General features: G+C 39.5%; 2 protein-coding genes across 4 annotated transcripts in view; one reads left to right on the top strand and one right to left on the bottom strand.

Moving 5' to 3' along the window:
* coro6 (coronin 6) overlaps positions 1–2,946 on the top strand; it is a 14,205-nt gene extending 11,259 nt beyond the window's left edge. For 2 of the 3 annotated variants that reach the window (XM_004550167.4, XM_004550165.5), the window contains exons 9-11: positions 379–436; positions 897–1,124; positions 1,607–2,946. In XM_004550167.4, coding sequence (XP_004550224.1) covers positions 379–436; positions 897–1,124; positions 1,607–1,729 — 409 coding nt within the window. In that variant the 3' untranslated portion in view covers positions 1,730–2,946. Of the gene's footprint in view, positions 1–378; positions 437–896; positions 1,125–1,448 lie in introns of all 3 variants that reach the window. The other variant, XM_004550166.5, reaches the window with a different exon arrangement.
* Positions 2,751–17,235, bottom strand: LOC101483763 (von Willebrand factor A domain-containing protein 7). The gene is made up of 16 exons (XM_004550164.4): positions 17,223–17,235; positions 15,277–15,467; positions 14,917–15,189; positions 14,727–14,820; positions 14,461–14,595; positions 12,635–12,821; positions 12,377–12,552; positions 12,136–12,248; positions 11,927–12,043; positions 11,509–11,703; positions 11,288–11,420; positions 10,758–10,907; positions 8,222–8,314; positions 7,863–8,134; positions 7,457–7,750; positions 2,751–4,636 (listed from the first exon to the last, which is right to left on the bottom strand). Exons 2-16 carry the CDS (start codon positions 15,457–15,459, stop codon positions 4,229–4,231), a joined length of 2,823 nt encoding a protein of 940 aa, XP_004550221.1. The 5' UTR covers positions 15,460–15,467; positions 17,223–17,235; the 3' UTR covers positions 2,751–4,228.

Below are 17,235 nucleotides of genomic sequence, written 5' to 3'. Positions count from 1 at the left end.
TTGCAGACAATTTGGTCCATTAATTTTCTACTTAGCACAAGTGTTCATATTGGAAATTTCCATTTTGTTCACCTTAAAAGCTTCACCACTGAATGCTTTGTATTCTCTAAACACTGCTAAATGCTCATGAACCATAAACTCTCTGACATGGACATTTCTAAATATCAGAAATGATAGTTTATGTCTTTGCAGAAAGCTGCAAAAGTAGTCCTTTTTCCATATAGTTCTCATATACATCTCCATATGTGATAAACAATTATGTGACTTACTGATTGCAGGTGAGATTGATTATTCAGTTCTTATAGACAGACATTTAAAAATACGTACAACGACAACTGTGATAACTTGTGGCCGTGTCCTCTTTTCTCATCTTATCAGGTTGTATAAGCTGCTTGACAAGAAATGTGAGCCCATCACAATGACAGTGCCCAGAAAAGTAAGCCTGACTCACCCTTCCATTATGGTCTTCATGCTCTGCTGTGTTTGACTTTGACAATGGTGCAAGATGAAGATATCAGTCTTATACTTTATCGAAACAGAAATCCTGGACTTGTCACACCACACTTCTATCTGGCTCCTTAAAACTCAAACACGAATCAACCTTTGTCGCTGCAGTTTCATTTGAATACAGTTCAGCTGAATGGAAAACCATTAATGTTTACATCCTGCCACGAGCACCTTGTGAGGCTTCCTTCTGCACAGTGATTGGTTCTTAGCTGTAGTTTAGTGCAACGAAAGGCTTCTTCGACACACTGCTCCCAGTGTTTGTGGATTGTTTCTGATGCTATCCAGTGGAGGACAAATACACATGTTTGATATTAGGGATGAACTTGCAGCTTTACTTTTTACTTCACACAAACGTCTCTGTTGTCCCCTTGATCTTCCCTGTTGCACAGTCGGACCTCTTTCAAGATGATCTGTACCCAGACACAGCAGGACCCGAGCCCGCCATGGAACCCGAGGAGTGGCTTGATGGCCGAGATGAAGATCCCATCCTGGTGTCCATGAGGCAGGGCTACGTGCCGCCGAAGAGCAGAGAGCTCAAAGTGGTGAAGAAGAACGTCCTGGACTCCAGACCCACCACCCGACGCAGCATGTCCACTTTGGACACCAACAGCCTGCCGGTAAGCCCACTTCCTGCACCTCCTGCACATGAACTATTTTCAACATTAATTTAGCAGTATAAGATGACTCCTCTCTACTAATCTGCATTCACATTATAGGCTCCCAAAGCCTGGATGTATTTTTATACATCTTATGTATAACCATGTACAGCACAGTTGAATGATTTCTTAGTCCTGTAATCTGACTGTTGGTAAAAAAAAAAAAAAAAGAAAGAAAGAAAGAAAAGAAAACAACAACAATAACAAAAAGTGACTCTGTTTTAACCCTTTTCTGTTTTCTTTTCTCTTGTAATTCCATCTGCCCACAACCTTTTTTGTTCAAAGCTTTCACCTGTTTTCATTGATTTCCTCTAGTCCTAGTCATCTTCCTTAACCTATTCTTCAAACATTTTCCTTAATTTCACCTTCTTATCACAGTCTTTTTTCCTTTCTGTTTCCCTTTTATCCTTCTGCACACTTGTCTCCCCTCTTCTCCTTTCCAGCCTCAGCTGCTTGAGAGGTTACTGGAAGAGATTCAGAATCTGAAGGCCACAGTGTTGTCTCAGGAGAAGAGAATCTGTGACCTGGAGAATAAGCTTTCCCAGTACACCAATGGCAGTGCCTGATGTGCATGTAAACATGGTCTGAAGAACTGGTCTGAATATTATTGACGAGGATTCACTCTTGTGAATGCTTATGAATGTGTACAAGTGACCATTCGACAGATTTGAGGAAATTGCATCTGTACCCCTTTCGATGGTTGATTCTATAAAATCTTTATCCCGGTTTTACCTTTCATTCTACTGCAGGATATTTTTTGGGATAATCACAATTTTACAGCGAAAAGGACGGAGGTGATGTTTGTGTGAAGGCACTGTAAGTTTGAGAGTGTAAGTTGGGTTAAAGGGATAAAAAAAAAAGGTTTCTATTAGAGAAAAAAGAAAATGTAGAAAACAGATTTAAAAAAATGCAAGTGCAAGACTTTTATAATTTGCTTCTATAAAAAATACAGGCCCGCTTCAAACCTGCCCACACATCCTCCCACTGCATGTGGAGTCACGGGTCTCGAAGTTAAGAAGAAACATTAACAGAGACATTTCCCCTCAAATCAGGATCTGGATTGATTAATACAGTCTTCACATAGAGTGAATTAAGATCATTCCTCAGCTGGCTTAAGCTGCCTGTTCTGATTCAGCTGCAGAAATTAAAACAACCTTTCTTAAGGTCAGGAAAAAAGTTAAAAACATGAAAAGCACAAATAAACATTACTTTAGAAGATCCTTTTTTGAAGCTTGAATTCACGTTCATTCTTTTATTTGTGTTTGCTGTGCTACGCACATGCTAAGACCATCACATGCCGTATTACAGAGCTAGTTCATGTCAAACGACAGAACTCATAGTATTTATGGGGATTTGTTTCCTGTTTCCTACACAAAACACGTGCTGACCTGTGATCGTTGTGCACTTGTCGTTGTCGAGGGCCTCGTGACCTCACCAAAACTAAATCAGTTTAGAAAGTTAATGCAGGAGACCCTCGAAGCGGCGTGAGAGTGTGCACGGGCTGGCTTGGAATCGGGATGCTGCAGTGGACATGCTCGCACCATCACTAAACACTCACAAAAAGCCACACAAACAAACAAGGACACATTTCAGCATTTCAACCCCCTGTGTCGCAGATGACCAGTTTATTTAAATAATGCTCAGAAAAATTTTCAATATGTAAATAGTGATAAAAGGAAACAGGAGAAGAAAATGTAGCAAAATGTGAAAAGAGAAACGTTTTGTTGTGTAAAGGTTATACATTAGACACATTATGACAACAATAAAAAGTGGGTTTTTTTTACTGCTTGACTTGTTCATTTCTTGTTGCCCCATTTCCACCATTAACATTTTTTTAAAATTTCCATCCAAAGAGCTTCCAAAACACCTGTTTTTACCTTTTTTAAAACTCTCACAAACTGTGAAAATGTGGAAACTGAGCAGTACAAATTAGAGCATGATAAATTAAGAAGAGCATTAGCTTCATAACAGATAGACAGAATTAAATACGTCAAGTTTCAATCAAAAATCAGTTCCCATATTAGCTGAGAAATCAGTGGTTTAAGATATGAAGCTGTATGTATGATCAAAATCCCCCCAAAAAGACATAACATGGATGAATAATGTTTTTATGCGTAATTATGGAAATATATACAGTACTGTAAACGTCTTGAGCCACTGACTCATTTCATAATATTTTGCTATGAAAACGAACTATGTGTCAACATAACACAGCCTGAACTGGTAAAATGGTAAATGGCATGTATTTGTATAGCACTTTACTAGACCCTAAGGACTCTCTTAGGCAGGCTTTCTGCTAATTCCTTTAAGTAGTCTTCAGGAACAGTTCTGCAGACTTCTGGAAAGACATTCAATGCTCTTCTTTGGATGTTGGCTGCCTTTTGTTCCGTTTTCTGCGAACAGGATCCCAAAATGCTTCAATAATGTTCAGGTCTGGTCTCCGGGGAGGCCAATTCATGATTGCTGTCTTTTTCTGTTGTGTTATTCTTTCCATCTCAGTTAATTCTCATAGCTCAACTTGCTGGTGCACAACTTGACAAACTGTGATATCTCTGGCATTTTTTTTTGTAGATTTGGCTAAAAAAGTGAGATCAAATTCTGTGTTTTTGCAAAAGGTTGTGTTGTAATAAAGGGTTTTAAATTCTTTGATAGGATGTCTGCTTTGAGCTAGCTGCCTTTCTTATGTTTCATTGACTCATAGGTCAGTGTAAACTGACCAGAAAGAACATTATTATGAAAATGATCAGGTACATGGACTGGACTGAAAAAGAGTGAAAAGGCACCCAATGTCCGAAGAAAAACTTCAGAACGTCTGGAGAAGTATTGATCAGGACTACTTGATACAAGTGAAATAGAAGAAAGTAAGCAGATTTTAAAGAAATTAGAGGTGGCATAATGGTTGTGCACAGTGCTGTAATATATTTCAAGGCATCAGTTTTTGTAAGTGCCTCCATACCACAGTAGCCAATATACTAGTAGTAGTTAAATGTCAAAAATAGAACTGATATAACTTATACATATATATTGACATACATAAATTATAGCTGTACCACACTGACATGGAGTCACTGGATGCCCATTTTTGTCAGAATGTGGAGTCCCACAATCACAATGCTGAGACAAAATAAGGGCGACCAAGTGAGCTTTGTGGCTTCAGAGACAGGAGATATTGTACCTTGCCTTCCGCTGTAGGAGCAGGTGGCTACATTACCCACGCGATCCACAACCTCTATCTCCATGTCAGGTGAACAGCAGGATGCGCTGTAGTACACCAGTGTTATGTTCTCATTGCTTGAATCCAGGGTGGTGTTTATGGTCCCGTTTCCTTGCTTGAGGGTGACAAGATCAACGCCCGTCCCATCAGCTCCATCAGTCACCCGGCTAGAGACCTCCCACATCCTCATGCTGCAGTTAACAGAGCAGTTGGTCTGCAGGCTGAGCTGCTCACACACTGGTGCCTTGAAATCGGTCACCTAAAAGGGGAAGGAAAATGCATGAAGTCAGCAAAAAGCCTGAATCTAAAGGAACTGCAACTTCCTCAATATTTGCTCTATAGAAATGTGTTTCTTTGTTACTTATGATTGGCTTAAAGTGATTTTAGTTGGTGCACAGCAGGTTAGCTAAGCATAAAAAAACCTTCAGGCCTGTAGTTTAATGAACAGAGATGATAAAATTTATTACAATTGACTTTTTTTTTCCAACAATTCTTTTTATTAATGATTTTTCATGAAATACCCAAAAAGGGGTAATGGAAAAGAAAATTATCCCTCCTTCATGGAGGGAAGCAATGATTTCCATTATACCAAAAGAAGGAAAAGATAAATTAGAATGTAGCAACTATCGCCCAATCAGTGTATTGAATATTGACTACAAGTTGTTTACATCTATTATCTCTAAGAGACTAGAAATGATATTACCTAGGTTAATACATAATGACCAAACGGGTTTTATTAAACATAGGCCAGGGACAACATCAGAAAGGTTTTGCACATATTGCGGCAAGTTGACAAACAAAAATTAGAGACCTTAGTGTTAAGCTTAGATGCCGAGAAGGCATTTGACTCAGTGAGATGGTCCTTTTTATACAAAGTGCTTGAGAAGTTTAATTTTGATACATCTATAATTGATATTATCTCAGAGTTATACAACAAACCAACAGCTAAAATCAAAATCAATGGGGACCTCACCGAATAATTTATATTGGAACGAGGGACACGACAGGGTTGCTGCATTTCACCGCTGCTTTTTGCTTTGTTTATAGAACCACTAAGTCAGTGGATTAGGCAGAATCAGCATATAACAGGAGTACGAATGCCAGGAGGGGAACAGAAATTAGCATTATTTGCTGACGACTTACTTTTAACATTAACCTGTCCCTCACAGGCACTCCCCCATCTCATGGAAGCACTATCACAGTATGGTTCTTTATCGGGATATAAGGTCAATATAAATAAAACGCAGGTATTAACTTTAAACTATGAACCACCAGTTGAAATTAAGAATCGTTATAAATGGAAATGGGATGCAGATAGCATTATGTATTTAGGGGTGGTAATACATCGTGACTTCACCAAAATGTTCAATGTCAACTATGCCCCTCTAAATGAATCTATAAAATCAGATATACAAAGATGGAACGCTATTCCATTTCTGGACCTACACTCCAGGATTGAATCAATCAGATTAAATATTCTTCCCCGACTGCTGTATTTGTTTCAGTCTCTACCGATTGCCATACCACAAAAACAGTTTGCGGCATGGGATAGAACATTGTCAAAATACATCTGGAATGGGAAAAAAGCTAGAGTTAAATATAAAACGCTCCAATTAAAGAAAGAAAAGGGAGGTCGTGGGCTTCCCTGTCTACGAGAATATTATTGTGCAGCTCAGTTAAGACCGCTGATTTGTCTCTGTTGTCCAAACTACACCGCCGGATGGAAAGATGTTGAAGGAACAATAGTAAAAGAAATACCAGTTTCAGCTTTAATATCGGACATAAACTTGCAGAATAAAATACATATGGCAGATAAACCTATACTACAAATAATGATATCTGCTTGGAAAGAAGTAATAAAAATTGGTGGTTTGGAAAATGCCTCTAAGGTTTTAAGATGGTGTGCATATGATTCAGATTTTACTCCAAATCAATATGATAATAGATTCAAAAACTGGATTTCAAAAAGAAATAACTAATTATTATTCATTTGTCTATAAGGGTGCATTTCAAAGCTTTGAATCTTTAAGGAGTAAACATGACTTGGGATCAGATGATTTTTTTAGATATCTACAGATCAGAAATTATTTTAATCAAAACTTAAAAGTGAACCTAAACGAATTACAATTTGTAGAAACATTCTTATTACTAATCAAATCTGAAGTGCAAAGTAAAATTATTTCTAAATTATATAACAGCATCCAGCGGTGTAAAAACGACAGCACTCTGTATATTAAAGCGAAGTGGGAATAGGAGGGTAATTTGACAATTACAGAGAAGTGTTGGGCTCACGCATGCAAGATACAGTGGGCTACCACTGGGTCTAATGTTTGGCGTGAATTTTGCTGGAAAAGCATTATGAGATTTTTCATTACCCCTGCTCAACAAAGATATCGAGGAATTGGTGATAAATGTTGGAGATGTGGGGGAGACGGAGCGAACCATTTCCACATCTTTTGGGACTGTAAAGTTATTCGCCAGTATTGGTCTCTAATCCATGATCATTTACAAAATGTTTTTTCATTTGTTTTTCCTTCAACTTTTGAGACCATATTTTTGTGCAATGCACCAGTGGATAAACTGAATTCCAATGACAGAAGACTCCTGTATATCCTTCTGGCCGCAAGTAAAAAGCCTCTTACGAGAAGATGGCTTAAGCCTGAACCACCAATGATAGAAGACTGGATACATTCTGTACAAGAGATCTATACGATGGAAAAAATGTCATTTTCTCTTAAACTTCAGAGAGATACCTTCTACGGAATATGGTCTAAATGGACAGACTATGTTAAGCATATGAGGTGTGATTTTGTATATGATGTTACAACCCTGAGTAGTACGTAAACCTTCCTGCCCTGCTGCCTCCTAACCCTAGTTTTTTTTTCTCTCTTCTTCTTTTCTTTTCTCTTCTTTTTTTGTCTTCTTTATTTTTCAATTATAAGTTAAAATGTGACAGCAAAGAAAGTGTAAAAAGGTAAACTACTGTTATGTTCAACAGCTGTCCCAATAAAAGAGATAATAATAAAAAAAGGAAATACCCAAAAAGCTTAAAACAAAAAGTTTACAGTTATAGTATTACCGTGTTAAGAACGGAGAAGCGCAACACAATGTAGTTACTGTCTGTGCCCCCAGGAGCCTCGGCCTCAATAGCCAGGCTGACATCAGTTCCAGATGTGGTATTCAGAGGTGCTGAGAGGGTCACTGTGCCATTATTAGTGATTCCAGGCTCCAGGAACATACTGGTTGGAAATGTAGAGTCGAACCCTCTGCTGTTGGTGGATCGAATTGTGAAGTTTCCACCTGTTCCACTCGTCATCAGAGTGAAGGGCACAGAAAATAGCGTTCCGGGTACTATGATGGTCTCTGGATTAGCCTTTACAAAGAGAGAGTACATTTATAGAGATACTTATTTGAGCTGCTGCATGTTTTTCCATGTTTGATTTGATGCTTTTGTGTCACAAAACAAGTCGTGGATTGCAGCTCACATTTATCGTCAGATTTGATGATCTGAAGTTGGTTGGTGACTGTCTCTGGAAGAGTATTAAAGCCTTGGAGGTGAAACTATCAGCTTGTCCCTTCACCTGCACCTCAAAGTCCTCTGATGGAAACTTGTCAACCAGAACCAAGATGCTTGCATTGCTCTGCGGCACCAAGACTCCTTTAATCACCTCTGACCCAGATGATCCAACCAGAGTGACTTCTGTCACCGTGGCAGTGTCACTCCCCGTTAAAGACATCAACAGGCTACCATTGCCACCTTTCAAGAAAAAGTCAATTCATTACGTCTAATGTTTTAATGGTATGTTACATTTGCAGATCACCAAGTCTTAACAGTTGCCTTTACCAGCACTGGGACGTGTCGCCAGGGTATCAAATCCTCCAAAAGGGCCCTGTGACACCACCACTAAGTCAAAGAAGAAGTCGATAGGACTCTGACCTAAAAATGATGAGGGGGTTAAAAAAAAAAAAAACGAAAAAAGTCAAATATATGGAGGGCCTGGAGACTAATGGCAATGGAAATAATGCATTTCATGAACTGATAATTCTGAATACGACAAATACTTACAAATAACATAATATCTAAATAAATTCTAACTATTATATGATTAAAATAAAATTAAAGACTTTTTTTTTTAATTCTAAATGATATATAAATTGGGCAGCACGGTGGCACAGTGGTTAGCACTGTTGCCGCACAGCAAGAAGGTCCTGAGTTCAATTCCACCATCAGGCCGGGGTCTTTCTGTGTGGAGTTTGCATGTTCTCCCCGTGTTTGCGTGGGTTCTCTCCGGGTACTCCGGCTTCCTCTCACCGTCCAAAGACATGCAGCTTGTGGGGATAGGTTAATTGGATAATCCAAATTGTCACTAGGTGTGAATGTGCGAATGAATGTGAATGCAAATGGTTGTTTGGCCCTGTGTGTTGGCCCTGCGACAGACTGGCGACCTGTCCAGGGTGTACCCCGCCTCTCGCCCCATGACAGCTGGGATAGGCTCCAGCGCCCCTGGAAAGGATAAGCGGAAGCGGATGGATGGATATATAAATCCATAAAAAAGAGGTTCAAATAGGATGGGTTTATGGAAACACTAACAATAATAAAGAGTTTGAATTAAAACTTCAAAAAACCTTTTTAATAATTTAAAAATGAAATCTAAAGCATAGTGAATAGATTCAAGAACCAGGAATTAAGAATACAGAATTTTGTTTTTATTCAGACTTTTAAAAATATAGTTCCTTTTCCTCTTTCTATTTCCACTTCCTGTTGGTGTTTGAATATGTTGAGTCATTAGCATTTCCATTTAGCCTTTAAGACAACGAAAATAAATCCTCACAGACTACTTACGTTTTTCTAGGCTGCCCAAAGACCTGTGCTGCCAAGGAAACTTTTTAAATAAGTATGAGATCTTTCATGAGGCTATTTTGCCTTCATATTCACTCTCTCAACATTTCTGGCAAAGAATTTTAAGGAACACAGCAGTGAAATGGATCCTCACAGAGTATCCACTGGTGCTGCTCTTCGCCCGATAATGTGTTAAAGCTAACATGCTAACATTGCTAACGCTAGCAGCCCTTCATGCTCCACTAATCTAGTAGCAACATACAAAATTTACAGGAATTTGGACTCTAAGCCATGAGATTATTTTAGTTTTGGAAAGACTTTTAAGCTTGTAAGCTTAAAGTTTAGCTTGTAAAATAATCTAATATTTTTTCTGAATTACTTATTTTTATACATCAACTGGTAAAAAATATTAATTTAGCATAGAATAAACTAATTACAGCAGAACACGAACATGCTAAATTTAAAGCTTGATAGTGTAGTTAGATTAGTATCTTAAGTTAGCTTATATAACAGCCGGGCAGCACGATGGTACTGTGGCCACCTCATAGCAGACGGTTCTAGGTTTGAACCACTGGTAAAGGAGTCTTCATCCATATACATGGATGGAAATTAGCACCAGGCGACTGTCTGTGCTTGAATGTAGCAGTTTTCATAGTGTAAAAGTGTAATCTTTTGACCTATACAACACATGGACCACTGGAATTTCATTGTCATTGCCAGTACTTTGTTTTATGTGAAATCAAAAAGCCCTTAAAGAACTTTTTAAATAATAGAATTGGCTTAGTTCTAGTGAATCAATAGCAAAACCATTTCTGATTTTCTGTTGTTCAAATATACATACAATAGATTCTCTGCATTGCTCTACTCTGGCTGATAAAATCTAAGTATTTTAGATTTTTTTCCTTTCATTCATTAACAAAATATGAGATACATGAAGATGCCATGTTACTGACATGCTAACTGTAATAATGCAGGTATGTCTAACCTGTATTGTTACTGTGAGCATTCCCTGCACATGTGCTGGCATCATAGCAAGTGTGCTAGAAATGTTCACCATCTCCTAGGATATAGCATTATTAGTCAAATAACAAAATAAATTCATGTTTTTACACAAAACACAGCTACAGGATGTGAACACTAATAACAGTGCAATTATAGTTTTAACAACGTTTCCACTCGGGTGAGAGGTAACTGAACTGAACTTGGCTCAGACAGGACAGGACATGCCAATCATATTTTAAGAGATCCTTTTAGGGGTTGTCATAGCTCACCCGGTTGAGCCAGTTACTTATGATACAGAAGATGATGCAAGTGTTTGGTTTTAGACCCATCTAAAACTGCTTGCATGTTATCCCCCTACCTTTCTGCTTTCCTATCTACAACGCCAGACATCAAATAGATGCAAACTCTATTCGTTTTTATTAAAAACTTTGTTGTAATGGTAATTTAGTACATCCATTCTGACAGCTTATTAGTTCATTCAAACCTATACCTCAAGGCCCCAGGGATAAGAAACAAAAGTATCGACTGACAGTCTCACCTATGACCTTCAGAGTGTAGGGGTTACTTGACACCATTCTCATTTCCCATTTTCCAGTTTGTTTTTTTAGCTGCAGGGACCAGAAGTTTCCCACAGACTGGGATGTAATGATCAGTGACCCCATTGTGTCACTGCTATCCTGAGATTCACCTGTTAGAACACAGATAGAAAACAGACTATTTTTAGGAATTTATTATTAAATGATAATTTTTTTAACATCAAAAATTAGGGTTACTGCATATAGTAGTTTTAAACATCTTTATCAATATTTATGTAACAAAACAGCATTTATCACCATGATAAATGCTGTTTTGTTCAAAAATGAGGCAAAATCTGAATTTGACTACTGTGTAAACAGAATGTAGAGGACAGTATAGACTGCCACTGCTTTGTTGGGCAGGCTCAGAAATGACGTCATGACCGACGAATAGTAAAAACTCTTTTTTATTTCAGTCAACAACAACAACAACAAGTTGACTGAAATAAAAAATTTCAATTCAATTTTTCCACAGTCCTTCAGAATAGCATACCTGTGGGGCTAATGAGAGTAAAAGTGATGGATTCCCCAGTAACGTAAACTGTAGGATTTGTTACCGAGTCATCAATCATAAAAGTGAAGCTTTCAGCCTTTCCTGGGTTCCTGGCTGCTTGAAGAAGGGTCACCTGGAACATTACAGTAAGCACTTACATTAAAGAGCTGAAATCTTTGAAATGACAAATCCAGCCAGTAGTGAGATGTTTGTGAAATTACCAGAGAGGCGTTGGAGGACTCCTTTATGATGGCTGTGGCCTGAGGAAGTTGACTCTTTGTGATTTCGATAGCTTGGCCTCCTGAAGCCTGAGCCAGATCTCTGTACAGCTGAGCGTCAGCTTCTGCTATCCTATTGGATGGAGCACGCCGCTTCCGACTGTTGACTGATGATGTGTCAGTTATCATAAAATTGACCTGAGAAGAAAAAAAGGTGCATGAAAACAAGCTTAACCAAATCATAAAGCCTTTACAAACAATTAGACTGAGTTAAAAAAAAAAAAGAAGGTAAAATACGACCATTACACTACTTTATTTATACATCTGCTTGTAGCAAAACATGCCCATCCCTGTTTCAATGACGTTTAAAAATGTAATCATCATTAAGATAAGTGTGTTATATTCTTAAACTACTACATACCACCGACTGGGTCCTCTCTATGAGTGCGATCACTGTGCTCTTCAGGTTTTTGTCTTTAGCGGCTGCGTCCGTGAAGAGGAAGATCTCAGAATTTGATGGAGCAGCGCTTAAAGCCAGCTGTGTGAGGAAAACCGCTTTGAATAATAGTTTTAGGTAAAACAACAAACATGCATCGAGCTTTTAAAATTACAGAACATATATCACTTCACCTGAAGCCCTGAGAGACTCATCTCCGGTGGATCTCCTCCACCGGTGGCTACAAGAGAATCAATCGCATTCTGGAAAACTGCTGAGTTTGTTGTCTTTGTCAGTGGTCCGAAGCCTGTTTGATGACATGAGTCAAAGTCAATATATATACTACTATTGTCCATTGTCACCTTATGAATTGGACAGAACAGTAACATTTCAGAACATTCAGAAAAGAAATTCGTAGCATCTCAGAGATCCTACCTGGATCATTAAATGGTACAAGAATGTACAGCGAGGGCTCATTGGCTGTTCCCACATCACGGTTGATTATAGTGGAAGTGACATTTTTCACTGTTGCAATGTCATCTTTCATGCTGCTTGTGGTGTCGATGACAAAACAAAGAGCCTTACTGGATCCTTTAAAGAGACCCATCATCCTGGGGGAAGGAGATGGAGAGAGATAAATGATAAAATGAACTTCTGCACCACAATGAACTGAAACACACAGAGCGTTTGTACCGCAAGAATGGTCTGTCACCAGCAGCCCCCCGAATGTCCTCTAGAAGCTCACTTGTTGCAGCTATTGCAATGTTTGCAGCTTGAGTGTGGAGATACCCATGGCTGGAACTCTCTTTGTCTTTGTTGATCCCACCTATAGGCTCGATCTTACTTGTCTGATCAACTGCCCCTCCATGACTGCATTTTCCTGTTCAGCAAATATTGCGAGAGAGGAATGATGAATACTTAAACACAGCTCTTTTTCCTTTTAACTTGTGTATTTAAGGGCTTGTTTCACTGAAGCTGACTTCCTCTTTTGTCTTGGTAAGCTTTTGGCCTGTCTGCTTAGTATATGATTTTTGTTCTTCCCCAGTCTCATTTCTTTAATAAGTCTCAGCTGTTTCCACTCCCCCTGAACACCCTAATTTATTATTGCTGTCTCAGCTTCTTCTTTGCCAGAGTGTCTGTTCACCTATCCCTTGTGGCTACCACCACCAGTGTTAATTACCCAGTTTAGGTTCTGTAAGTTGGAGTTCTTAATTTTATTTTCTGTTTTTTGTTTGTATTCTGGTCTCAGTAAAATGGTGTGTTTTCTCTGTAACTCCTCCTCCCTGTGAATCTGCTTTTGGATCCTCACATTTAACACATGATAATAAAAAAAAAGGGTTGTTATGCAATGTGCGACTTGGTTCATGAACTGGAATTACTTTTACACCATTGCTTTGGTGTCTCTGCAGCAGTTAGAAAAAGTTTTTCAGTTGATTTATCTGATGGATCCTTTGAGGACATACAGTAAGCTGTGTGTCAGTTGGATGTGCAGTACTCTGACTCAGTGTGATAAACTCTAAAGCAACAACTGAAGGCCAGGATGAATAATATTCCTTTTGTCCATAAGAGGAGGGGGTGGAAAATCTCAGAGTGAACGGCTGCTGTTTATTTCAAATCATCCTCAAGAAACTGTGATTGTGTTTTACTGACACTGTGATTTTGGATGAGACAGGTTTTAAAGGCACTTTTTTTGTTTCATATTTTAACTTAAGTAACGTGTACTAATGAAATACTATTTAAAGGATACTTTTTTATGTTATTTCACAAGGATGTTGGTTTATCTCTCATGTGCAAGAACCAATAACTAAAGTCTGTTTTTTCCATTCAAAAACTCACACAATCTGAAGAGCAGAGTGATGGCTGCTGTCGGTGATATTTTATTGGATCATAATGGTGCAATCGTATTTGCCCATTTAAATACAGCTATTTTTAAATACTGCTTTGACTCTTTATAAACTGAGTATAGTTTACAGTATGCTGACATCATTTAAATGAGTTTTTTCATTCACTCATGATAAACCGTCCTGTCCTGTAAGTATGAATAATTTGAACTGGTCAGTACGTCAGGTGGACGAGAATTTAGCGAAACTGCAAGAAGTGTCACATTTGTCTTTTCAAAGTGCCAGTGAAAGGACAAATGTGGCTTTGACCTTGAGGACATTGTGCATGCAATTAATGACCAATACTGGAGGAGGAGGAGCAATTTTTGTGAATTGTGGACGAATGATGAGACATGCATCGCCACAGCATGAGCTCACTGATCGTTTAGCCAGATGAGCTGATAAAACTTCAAAGTAATTGTAACTGTCAAGACAAATGTGGGTTAAAAAGCCATTAAAAAGTGCTGTAACTGCAATTTCAAATGCAGTGAAGTGGGATTAGAAGAATAAGTAATAGTAGAGTTAAAATAGATTTTAGTATGTAGGTTTTAGGTAAATCTCAGGAAAATCAGTGACATGTGAAGCCTCTTCTGAGTGTGGGAAAACAATGATGGTTTTGTAGAAGAGCGAAGCCCTTACCCTTTGGTTTCAATGCAAATACAGGCGTGAGACTAAAGTATCCAGATGTCAGGATCTTCTCCGCTATGATATCCTCCAAAATGTTGTTGCTGCAGTTGTTGCCGTCACAGCTGCGGCAGGTCGCCCTGCTCCTAGCTGGGAACATGTAAATCAGCATTTAAATTATGGCCTTGTTTTTTTAAATCTTTCTACTCTGAGATTGAATGATAGTTTTATCTGTATAATCTGTATGTCAGTACGGGCATCTCATCATACTATCTCTTTACCTGCTATGTTCCCAATGCTGGCGCCAGATTTGATTAGATTGGAGTTGGGGCTTTTTTCTCCCAGTTCTACCCAGTTGCTGTGACTGTAGAAATCCTCCAAGCGATGAAAAAAAATAGGGTTATTATTTTACTCTGTTTTTGTTTGGTTTTTTGTTGTTGTTTTTAAACAGCAGTAAGTAATGATAAATACCTGCAAAGGATGCAGAATTTCTCCCAGGTTCTGCCTCGCTGCCTCATAATTCTCCAGCTTGTTGCTTGCTTTGACCGCCTGTATTCCCTCTATGATGATTTTTTTTCCTTGAACAAACATCTCATCATCAAAGTGGAAGCTGGCATTCAAGGCATAGCGGATGTCCACACGCACATTCCTGTATATGATGTGCAGAATGGACCGAACGAAAGTTTTAGATGACTGAGGTGCACCACAGGCCGTAGCAACACCCTGTATGGTGAAAGGCTGTGCCTAAACACACAAAGGAAATCATGTTGACATTACTGTTTTAAAAATCCTTGTTTCTGTTCATTTAACTTCAATGATTTGAGTTCTTACAGGGAAAATGAAGTCTGTCCCTTCAGCCTTAGCAAATGCTCGGCACACCTGCACAGTCACATTAAACAGGGCCTGCAGAGTGATGTCCAGGTGAGTCAGAGAACTGCCTGGCAGAATGTCAAAACCCAGAGCTCCAGTGCAAAGAAGCGAGAGCAACAATGCAGACGGCCACACAGACTTCATTGCTCCACCTGTCACACAACATGAAGTGGCAACATAAACATGTAATTACAGGCGTATGATGCATACAGGTTAAAAGTAAATATTTTTGGATATGCTGATTTTTAGGAATCACAACTGTCACCATCAATCTCATCAACCTGAGCATTTATTAGAATAAATGCTGAATTGTACATCTCAAACTGTACAGTAGGATTAAACAACAATGAGAACAAAGTCACAGCGATCCTCTGAAGCACTTGTCTATTTTAATAAGAAGAAAAGAAGGAATCTTTTAATCCTTTAATGCCCAGTGTATCATATTTAAAACATGAGTTTTTTGAGACTTCTACATCGTCAGTGTGCGTTTTTTTTGTTCGTTTTTATCATATTTTTCACAAATATGATAAGAATCCATCCGTCCATCCATCTTCATCCGCTTTATCCAGACCTCCCTCTCCCCAGCCACCTCCCCCAGCTTATCCGGTGGAACACCAAGGCGTTCCCAGGCTAGCCGAGAGATATAATCTCTCCAGCGTGTCCTGGATCGGCCCCGGGGCCTCCTCCCAGTGGAACATGCGAACCGTTCCAGTGCGAGCTGGAGGCCTTCACCCGATGAAGCCAACAGAACCACATCATCCGCGAAAAGCAGAGATGAGATTCTGAGGCCACCGAAGCGAAAGCCCTCCGCCACTTGGCTGCGCCTAGAAATCCTGTCCATAAAAATTATGAACAGAATCGGTGACAAAGGGCAGCCCTGGCGGAGCCCATCACCCACCGGGAACGAGTCCGACTTATTGCCGGCAATGCGAACCAAGCTCTTGCAACGGTTGTACAGGGATCGAATGGCCCGTAGCCATGGGCCAGACACCCCATACTACCGCAACACCTCCCACAGGACACCCTGAGGGACACGGTCGAATGCCTTCTCCAAGTCCACAAAACACATGTAGACTGGTTGGGCAAACTCCCATGCACCTTCAAGTATCCTTGAAAGGATAGAGAGCTGGTCCAGTGTTCCGCGACCAGGACGAAAACCGCATTGTTCCTCCTGTATCCGAGGTTCGACTAGCGGACGAACTCTCCTCTCCAGCACCCTGGCATAGACTTTCCCAGGGAGGCTGAGGAGTGTGATCTCCCTGTAGTTGGAACACACCCTCCGGTCCCCTTTCTTAAAGATGGGGACCACCACCCCGGTCTGCCAGTCCACAGGTACTGCCCCTGATCTCCACGCAACATTGCAGAGGCGTGTCAACCAGGACAGCCCTACAACGTCCAGAGCCTTCAGGAACTCGGGGCGGACCTCATCAACACCAGGGGCTCTGCCACCAAGGAGTTGTTTAACTGCCTCAGTGACCTCGCCTCCGGAAATTGACGGGTCATTCCCCTCATCCCCAGACTCTGCTTCCTCCTCGGAAGACGTGTATGATAAGAATTTTTTTTTAATTGTCAGAGGTTGTCTAAACACAAATGAGAACTTTCTGGCAATTATTTTAGTTAAAGCGTTAAGTTCTCAATATACTATTCTGGCAATAAACTATTTTTATTGAATTCTCTTTAAATTCAATTCTATATAAATGTTGAAATTAAAGCAGTAATTCAAATAGTTAAACTCTGACTCAAACACTCAAAAATGCCAAATTATTCTAAAATGTTATAATAAATCAATAATAATAACACCATCTCAGAAATACTTCTACCACATTTTTATGCTGCTACAACAGCTACTAAAATCAAGCCTCTATCTTTCAGATGTTTCGCCAACAATGAGTTAAAGGATTACTGACCTTGTTGCTGTCC

Source organism: Maylandia zebra, linkage group LG10, assembly GCF_041146795.1.
Source record: "Maylandia zebra isolate NMK-2024a linkage group LG10, Mzebra_GT3a, whole genome shotgun sequence".
NCBI classification, from domain to species: domain Eukaryota; kingdom Metazoa; phylum Chordata; class Actinopteri; order Cichliformes; family Cichlidae; genus Maylandia; species Maylandia zebra.
The sequence above is the reverse complement of the archived record's forward strand: the minus strand, read 5'-3'. Positions and strand labels throughout refer to the sequence as shown.